The sequence below is a fragment of the Borostomias antarcticus genome (genome assembly GCF_949987555.1).
Source record: "Borostomias antarcticus genome assembly, chromosome: 13".
Taxonomy (NCBI): Eukaryota; Metazoa; Chordata; class Actinopteri; order Stomiiformes; family Stomiidae; genus Borostomias; species Borostomias antarcticus.
In genome coordinates, this window is record NC_140246.1 from 3630396 (window position 1) to 3639888 (window position 9493).

General features: G+C 47.4%; 2 protein-coding genes across 4 annotated transcripts in view; both read right to left on the reverse strand.

The window, feature by feature from the left end:
* Positions 1-81, reverse strand: part of gys2 (glycogen synthase 2) — a 12765-nt gene extending 12684 nt beyond the window's left edge. For all 3 annotated transcript variants that reach the window (XM_084447523.1, XM_084447522.1, XM_084447521.1), the window contains exon 1: positions 1-81. This exon is cut by the window's left edge and continues 391 nt beyond it. The gene's annotated coding sequence lies outside the window, so the exon portion shown is untranslated.
* A 2427-nt stretch (positions 82-2508) lies between these two features.
* On the reverse strand, positions 2509-9058 carry ldhba (lactate dehydrogenase Ba). The gene is made up of 8 exons (XM_084447617.1): positions 8928-9058; positions 5827-5963; positions 5310-5427; positions 4579-4752; positions 4123-4296; positions 3911-4028; positions 3349-3472; positions 2509-3141 (listed from the first exon to the last, which is right to left on the reverse strand). The coding sequence occupies exons 2-8, from the start codon at positions 5953-5955 to the stop codon at positions 2974-2976; spliced, it is 1005 nt and encodes a 334-aa protein (XP_084303743.1). The 5' UTR covers positions 5956-5963; positions 8928-9058; the 3' UTR covers positions 2509-2973.
* Between the last annotated feature and the right edge of the window lie 435 nt (positions 9059-9493).

The window sequence follows — 9493 nt, forward strand, 5'->3', positions numbered from 1 at the left end:
TGCCTTATTCCAGTCACTGCACCCAAGCCCCCGATCCGCTGGGAAAGGAAAGTCAGGGTTTTTTGGCAGCTCGAGACTGAAGTCCACCGACAGCAAAGTGAAGGTTTGGGCAAAGCTACCACTGAGCAAATAGCGCAGGCTCATTGCGAAATATTCATGAGTTCCACATCCATTTTCCAAAGCACTAGAGTGGGCCTAGATCCTCTTTGATAATGAATCCAACTTGGGCCACAGGCCTATACAGAAATGTTTGTTATTTCCGAATTAGAAATTAATTAGTCTATGTGGTTTGGGAATGGGGCAGGGGGCGTATTTCCCGTGCCCCTCCAATACAATCGTGAAATGTCATGGGTTTTATTTGGATACATTAACAACACTTTTGTTTAGAAACAATAGAAAAACAACACAGTCCTCCACACCACGGATTTGTTTCACTTCACAGTTCCAGGCCTACAGTAGACAGTAGTCCTTGACCCAGTGTTCCCTGTGGACATTGCTGTATAGGCCTCATTTTATATGCCTGACAGAGACTCAGGCAGGTCCAATGACTACTTATGTGGTCAGCTTTCCAGGCAGGTCCAGCTGCACCTTGGAAACGGATCGGTAGCCGAGACATAGGCCACCGGTGTCCAGCACTGTGTTTCTAACTAGACATGTCAAGAATTATGAAATGTGATATTAAAATAGCCAGTCACCCGTGTGCGTGCACGTGCAACGTTAAAACGCATAGAGGCATTTTTACGCATAGAGGCTTACAATTGTTTTAAGAGAGAATGTGATTTCAACAGAACTGTAGACTGATAGGCTTATTCTACAACCTCCGTGGATCGAAAAAATAAAGGAACGTGAATTGCCTTTCAGATTATAGCCTACAAGAGAATATGCTGCACATTTGGCCAACGGAAATATGGGGCGCCTTTTCTACAGGAGACGCGCAAGACAGAGTGCGCCAATTGTCAACATTTCTCAGAAGTCATGAATGACGCATTTCAGCATGTGTACTCCTGGACAGCACCTCAATTTGCACACGGGAGGCAGGCGCCCCCCCCCCAACCCCTACCCATAGGGTCAAAAAAGGGCCATGCTGTCTGGCGTGAGTATATAAAACGAGTTTCACAGATACCTTAGCTTAGATAAGGCAAGGAACCTGCTTGGTGTAGATGACCACATAACTGTTGGATGCGACGAGTGAGCTTGGGTTTCGACAGAATGGGGATTTGGGCATTAGTCCTGATTTGTGCTATCATTCGTCAATATGGAAGCTTTGGAGTGTCCCTAAATGGCTCTGGATCTTCGGAGTGGACAGATAACCCAGGTAAATTAGGCTATTATTTGTACGGCTAAAATGGACAAATATGAAATCTAACTAAAAAGTAGCTTTTGTGTTGCCTACTTTTCTATCCTTTCCTCTAGGACTTTCACAGCCTACCAAGGCACGACAGACCTCTGTGGTGACAAGAAGAGAATATACCGGTCTAAACCCACCGGACGACACAAATCTTTGCTTTTTTTTAAGAGAGAATGAAGACGAACGACAGATCTGCCAGAACCGGTTAATTCGGAGTAAATTCAACTTTAACCCATTCGGGCTTCGTTTTGGAAAGCGTGACAAAGTCGCCATCACAAGATCCACGGCAAGCAAACAGTTGCCTATTCTACTTTACCTTCGAGATTTAATGGTAGGCCTACCTGCCTGAACGGACAGTTTCTCCCCTATCAAGTTTGTCCCTTATTCTTGTGCAGTTGTACTGTACCTATCATACATTAATCAAAGTTTCAGCATCTTCCAAATCTCACATAGTCTGAATGTTTTAACTGAATGTTTTCCTGAATTAAAGTTTTATATTTATTATCTTGTTTATAGGCTGAAGCTGATCAAATAAAGTGTATATAGCTTGCAGCAATGGTTGCTTCTGGAACGACCAAATCAGAGAAAATATATGTGTTAGGTTGGATAAAGTGTTTAAATTGAATACGTATGTGGTTTATCACAAATGAGATCCCAGAATAGGCTACAATGCCTCACCTCCAAAAGCCGCCTCTAACCACGAAGACCATGTTATAGCATTATCTATCCACAGGATGGCGGTAGCGTCAACATTCTGTCTCAGCCTCGTGTCACCTGGTTTCTGTTCACTTGGTTTCCGGTCTAGAGCCCGCTGGTATACCGTCACGCAAATGCCGAATCGAGTAGCCTAGTCTCGCCAGTCGCAATGAATTACAATAAAACATGGACATAATAAACGTAGTAACCTATTCCATTAGAGGTTCTTGCCACATCGCATCATAGGTTTATGGATAGGCATGTTTTTGCACAGTATCCGCATAGACCGGAAACCACAAATGCAAAGCAAATAGGCCCTAGGCTAGTCACAACCCCGTTCGCCGTGCGTCCCAATACAAATCACCACACTCAATTCAGAAGGTTCACATATTTATTAAGTCGTTTGTCCTTGTTGTCAACACAGCACCACTAACAGTTACAGTGTTAAATACAAATGGAAGTATGGTTTCATTTCTACCTCAATCCCCTCCTTTGACACAGACAAGGAAACAGAGGGTCTGCTAAGACCAGACTACAACTTCTTCCCTCCTGACGGAGGAGGAGGAAAGGGGAAGACAGGAGTTTGAGGGTCTTTCTACAAATCCCTCAGAAGGAGTGAGATGATGGTGCTCCAGTGAGTGCAAATTTATGAGGTGGAGCCCAAATTCCCTTTCTCTTTGATCGTTATGCATGGTAGCAACACAGGAAATCCACCAAAGGTATAAATACACATTCACCCTGGGGTTGTAGGAGTGTGATAGTCCTGGACGACAGAGAACAAAGGAGCTGGTTTGGGAGGGAGGAGAGAAAGATAGAGGAGTGTGAAGACACCAACGAGAAAGAAGGGATGGTAGACAGAGGAGGAGTGGAAGTGACCTCACGACAGAGGTTTGGCAGGGTGTGTGTGACGTCTGTGCTGATTGGCTAGTCTATATATCATTCAGGTCCTTCTGGATGCCCCAGAGTGTGTCAGCGCTCTTCTTCAGCTGGCCCACCTCGTCGTCGGTCAGGGTCATGTTGACCACGCTGCCCACGCCGCTGCTGTTCAGCACGCACGGCAGACTCAGGAACACCTCCTCCCTGATGCCGTGCATGTCCTGGCGCACACACACACACACACACACACACGATCATCACACACATGTCCCTCTGACCTATTGCTAAGTATAGGTACTGTATGTAAGAAACGTGTATCATTCGAGAATCAGTCATGTTAGTGTGTTGTACTGTATATAACAGTTTGTGCCTGTCTGTTTTTCCGTAAGTTACGTGTGTGTGTGTGTGTGTGTGTGTGTTCCTCTCACCTTGACCATGGTGGAGACGGGATGGATCCTGTTCATGTTCTTGACAATGCTCTCAGTCAGGTCAGCCACGCTCAGGCCGATGGCCCAGTTGGTGTAGCCCTTCAGCTTGATGACCTCGTAGGCGCTGGAACACAACAACACAACGCTGCCGTCAACCGCCGGGAGAGGACCCGAACCGGCTAACTGGATTTGGACCCGGGGCGTGTATCTACCAAGCGTCTCAGTGTGGGAATACCCATTCTGACAGGGGGGTGACCCGTGGGTAAATGGTAATGGTAAATGGACTGCACTTATATAGCGCTTTAATCCAAAGCGCTTTCCAATGTCCTCTCATTCACCCACTCACACACACATTCACACACCAATGGCGGTAGCTGCCATGCAAGGCGCTAGCCTGCTCATTGGGAGCAATTTGGGGTTCAGTGTCTTTGCCCAAGGACACTTCGACATCTCGTCAGAAGGAGCCGGGCCGATGATCATTGGACGACCCGCTCTACCTCCTGAGCTACAGCCGCCCCGGGGGTGGGGGGGGCGGGGGGGGTGGTGTAGGCACATCACCCACCTGTCCACCACGGCCTTGTGCGTCGCCTTCCACTGCTCCTTGTCTCCGTCAGTGCCGATCTCGGGGTTGAGCTTCTGCAGGTTGACCCCCGCCACGTTGGCGCCACTCCACACGGGCACTGAAAACACACACCGGGGGGGTCACAGAGGGGTCAAGGACATTCTCTCCCACCCCTTTTTACCCCCCCACCCTCCCCCCGTGAGTCTACCCACCGCTGGTGTCTCCGTGCTCCCCCAGCACCCAGCCGTTGAAGCTGCTGGCGTGGATGCCCAGGCGTTCGGCCATCAGGTAGCGGAAGCGGGCGGAGTCCAGGTTGGTGCCGCTGCCGATGACGCGGTGCTTGGGCAGGCCGCTCAGCTTCCAGGTCACGTAGGTCATCACGTCCACTAGAGGGCGACGCAGAGGCTATTATAAGGTGGCTTTACGGCTATTAAGTCAAATATTCCACGACCCAGAGATCAAAGTGCATCACTGCAAGTCGTGGTTAATGAGTGTTTGCTTGTCCCACTCCCTTCTGGCCTGTATCTCTTGAGTGTGTGATAAGAGTGGACTACTGAAGGGTTGGACATTAACAAGTTGGGTCTCTGTGTGTGTGTGTGTGTGTGTGTGTGTGTGTGTGTGTGTGTGTGTGTGTGTGTGTGTGTGTTCGCGAGCGAGCGCCCGCCTACCTGGGTTGGAGACCACAATAAGGGTGCAGTTGGGGCTGTATTTGATGACCTGCGGGATGATGGCTTTGAAGACGTTGACGTTCCTCTGGACCAGGTTGAGTCTGCTCTCCCCCTCCTGCTGGCGCACGCCGGCCGTCACCACCACGATGCGCGAGTTGGCCGTCACGGCGTAGTCTGGCGTGCAACAGGACAACGCTCGCGTTAGGGTTTGACTGCTAACTGTCCGTTTAGTCATTTAATAGAGAGTTGTGCTTTTCAAATTGCCCCTCGGGGATCGATACCCACCTACTACTACTAAGAAAGAACAAGGACCGGGAAAGGCCAGGTTCACCACAACATAGATATACAGACAGCTGCAGACTGACCTACAGACTGTCCCACAGATATACAGACCTCTAGAGACTGTCCCACAGATATACAGACAGCTAGTGACTGTCCCACAGATATACAGACAGCTAGAGACTGTCCCACAGATACAGACATGTGCAGACTGTCCTACATGTATACAGACAGCTACAGACTGTCCCACAGATATACAGACCGCTAGAGACTGTCCCACAGATACAGACATGTGCAGACTGTCCTACATGTATACAGACATGTGCAGACTGTCCTACAGATATACAGACAGGTGCAGACTGTCCTACGGATACAGACCGGTGCAGACTGTCCTACATACAGACAGCAGTAGACTGTCCTACAGGTATACAGACAGCTGCAGACTGCCCTACCTTTGTCAGCGACGATCTTGGAGGTCTTGAGGAAGAGGCTGCCGTGCTGCAGGTCCATCATCTCTCCCTTCAGACGGTCCTCCATCACGTCCACCAGGGCCAGCTCATCAGCCAAGTCCTACGGGGGGGTTCAGTAGTAGAGATGTAACGGTGTGAAAATTTCATATCACGATTAGGCTATAGTGACCAAAATAATCAGTAATATCAGTATTATCGCGGCATTGTAATATGTGCTGAGAATTTTCTAAAACTATACACACACTGAAATAACTTCAACAAGTTTTATATTGAAAACCACAAATAAAATTAGCAGCACTTTTTTTTTTTTTTCATGAACATTAAAATGCGTCTTTCAGACTGTTGCTAGCTTTGGTTGATGCTGGACAGTATTTTTTCAAAAGTGTGGTTTTAAAACAAGGTTTTAATGATAATTTTATCACGATAAATGTAATCAAATTGAATCACGGTTTATCATTATACCGGTTATCGTTAAATCCCTATCCAGTAGTAAACTTACCCTGAGGAGGATGCTGACGGCGCAGGCCATGCCCACCATGCCCACCCCCACCACCGTCACCTTGTTCCTGGGGGGCTCAGCGGGCCCGCTGGCCAGGGGGGTGATCAGCTTCTGCATGACGGACGACATGATCCACGCTGCGGATAACAGGGGGGGGGTGGTCTCAATAAATGCAGCCGAGTTTCAATTTCAAGAGGAACCGCGAGAAAGATGCCGGCAGGGCCCTACCCTACCGCCCTCTAACTAAACCCAACCCCTAACGCCGGCTCCTAACCAGGTGTCAATCACAGAGCAAACACGCACTCAACCAATCAAACCCACAGTAGGGAACAGCGCCGTTCCAGCTTAGCAGCTCGGCCCAGATTAGGAACTAGGCCTAGTAGTCAACCTTCACACCAGGAGGAGATCAAACACGACCTCTCACACTCACAGGGTGAGGGGTAGAAAACTGGACATACTGAGGTGGTCACTCCTGTAGAAGATTTTTAACTGATCTAGTCAAAAAGGATTGAGGATGAGAAAACATACGAGTGCAAGGACTTCAGGACAACACGTGAGTGGTTCATCCAACAGAAGTGCCGCAGTCTGGTCTTGCGCGGCCTTATATTCAAGCAATACACAGGTATGACGCTTCCAGGGATGTGATTGGCTAACCCATTGTGCACGTCATATTAAATGGCAGGCATCATCAACAGCATCATCAACAGTGGTCGAGAATACAGACACGTGACATGAGAAAAGGCGGTAATTCTTGCAGGGACAATAGGACAAAGGATGGTAATTCTGGAGCAGACAACGTCTAGGTGTGTTGACCTCCTGGAGGTCATCCTGTCATAAATTAGATTAGCACAGCTATGTAAAAGGTTGAGGAAGGTGGTGAGGTGGTGAAACTACAATTTCTATGACACTCCCAGGCCAGAATAAACAGCATACTATCAACTAAACAGACTGACGAACCTACTGAGTAAAACACCTGAATGGCCGTGTTAAATACTGACACACAGAGACCTGCTAGTCCCATCTTCATGTTCCTGTACCTAGCCTAGCCTAGCCTAGCCTAGCCCATCTCCACAGACAGCATCAGACCGAAGGACACTACAGAGGATGACTATCACGTTGACCCGATTAGGGATGTTAACAATTAATTGATAAGCGATTCGTGGTTGTTAAGGATTTGCTCAAGCACATGAAATATACTCGATATACTATCAAACACGTTGTTTGATAGTAGACCACGTTGTTTGATAGTACTGTAGATCGAGTAAATTTCACATGCTCGAGCAAATCCTTAATGACCATGAATCGCTTAGTGTTTAATTGTTAACATCCCTAGACCTATTTGAAGAATTCTATACAATACGCACATCGACGGGTGCTGGGTAAATGAACTGTCATATGTAGAATAGGATGGAACCCACACACAGATTATAGATTAATTCTTTATTTGGTTTTCACCCAAATAAAAAATTCATCTATAATCGGTGTGCGGGTAACATCCCTAGACCTGACATGAGCACAGGAACACACAGAGATACTTGATACTTGCGGCGTCTGCAAAGACTCCTAGCAGCCAGACAGATCAGGTGATGAATCATCCCCTGCTAGAACCGTGACTGGGGCCTCCGTGACTGAGCCAGACAGGCTGCTATCCTACATACGCACCCCAGGCGAGCCTCTCTTTCCTCGGGAACTAAGATCTAGGATACAGGGAGGAATGCATAGCCACCATACTAACGTGCCACAGCTCGAATAAATAATTCTCTCTTAATCCACCTGCACGCTGTTCCAGCCCTGAGTGGAAACTGTAGTCCTACAAACTGACTAGCTAACTCATCTGCTATTGCTGGCACACACACACACAGACACACACACACACACACACAAATACTGTAGCCTACATGATGCACCCTCACACACCCACATGCCCAGACACACAAATACTGTACATTCTTGCTCGCTCTCTCTCTCTCTCACACACACACACACACACACACACACAAATCCCAAATATGGCTATGGCTATACAGTGATAAAGATAATACAATAGAATAGAAAGCAGGATGGATATCCAGTTATTCTATTCACTGGGTTTGGGCCTACAGTGAGAGGGACGTTACTGTTCGACTGTCCGTGATTGGTTGAGGGAAATTGTATGACAGGGATGTGTTGCACTGTACTGTTGCCATTCGCAACATTTGTATAGAGGCCATGCACTGTTAAGAGGATATGGGGAGTCACCCTGTTAAGAGCATAGGCCTATGGGAGGTCACATGGTCTCGTTTGAGTTTTTAGACCTCTTTTCAGTCATTCACAAAACAATCAGACAACAAAAGAAACCATCGCATTAAGCGGATAATGACCTTTTCTAACGCCTGCACACGCACGGTCGGTCTGTTTCGATTCTAACCAATCCGGCGACCGGCGCATGTGCGTGCCACCGGGGTAAGGCCCCAAGCAAAGGGAATGTACTCTTATGTAAAATAGACATGGGACAATCTAAACTCTAAGGGCATAACGGGTCAATTTATAATTCCTCAGTTCTAGGATCTGTCATTATCTGTTATTTTGTTTTCACTTTAATAAATGAAGTGACGCAGAGTCCTTTTATCGTCCTTGGCGCGGCTGTGCACATGACAGCCTCTAATCAGCCCCCATAACAAAACCCTCTCCTCATGTTGTCTGTCTCAATAAATAGAGATCTCGGGGCTCGAGTCTCTAAAATAATGTCTCAGTCTTGGGACTATGTCAGCGAGATTCGAGCCATTCATTCGCTGTGAATAGATCGCTATATCATAAATAAATCACAATTTGACAAAATAACAACGCGGTAATACGTCTGGATAATGGATGAGCATCCCCAATTAGGCCCAATATCTCCCCCAAGTATCCCCATTTACGCAAATCACTCAGCCAAACTAAACGTTAGCAGGCTAACTGTCCATTAGCATCTGGAAGCCATCATCAAGACTGTTAGCTGCCTACATCATGCATTTGCCTTGAGTGTGCGCATCCACTGTAAAACGATGAGAGCGTACACAAAATGAAAGACAACCGTGCGAGAGAGAGGAACCAGTAAGAGCACAAATAACGTTGGTACATACGTTTTGCAGAGTTTTTAAAGAGCGGGTATATCCCTTTTGGTCCAGACAGCAGAAGAGGGCGAAGCAGCGTCGTGAGGTGCCAGTGGCAGAGAGAGAGCGTGAGGACTTGACTCGCAGCTCGGGGGGCAGAGTTGAGACGGGGCAGAAAGGGAAGGATTTCACTGGCTGAGAGTTGAGACGGGGCCAGAAGGGAAGGGTTTCACTGGCTGCCAATGGGAGCCGACTCACGCCCGCTCACTGTGATGGGTGCAGAGGACGTCTGAACCAAGGTTAAAAACTGACGCCAAAACTAAAACTAGCTAGGAAATACATTACTAGGCCTAATTGAAATACGAAACAGTTACGATAATCGCAAACTCAACTAGGCTACAGGCTTCAAACTTGGTGTAGCCTTACAAAATTAGAATAATAATAAATAATATTTAAAATGTTCTTCTTTACATCGGCAAGGAGAGACCTCTCAACGTCAAGGGACTGCCAACCAAGTGTAAACACGAACATGAAAAACTAAAATATCTCTGAAATTCCCACGAGCTGTTAAGAGACAGTCTAAAAAGGTCAAAACA

Excerpts from the sequence above, each read along its gene's own strand:
- ldhba (XM_084447617.1), bottom strand. The coding sequence starts at position 5,955 with ATGTCGTCCGTCATGCAGAAGCTGATCACCCCCCTGGCCAGCGGGCCC. Across the intron at positions 3,473-3,910 it reads CACAAGGCCGTGGTGGACAG|CGCCTACGAGGTCATCAAGC; the intron begins GTGGGTGATGTG and ends GTTGTGTTCCAG. Across the intron at positions 3,142-3,348 it reads CCGTCTCCACCATGGTCAAG|GACATGCACGGCATCAGGGA; the intron begins GTGAGAGGAACA and ends TGTGTGCGCCAG.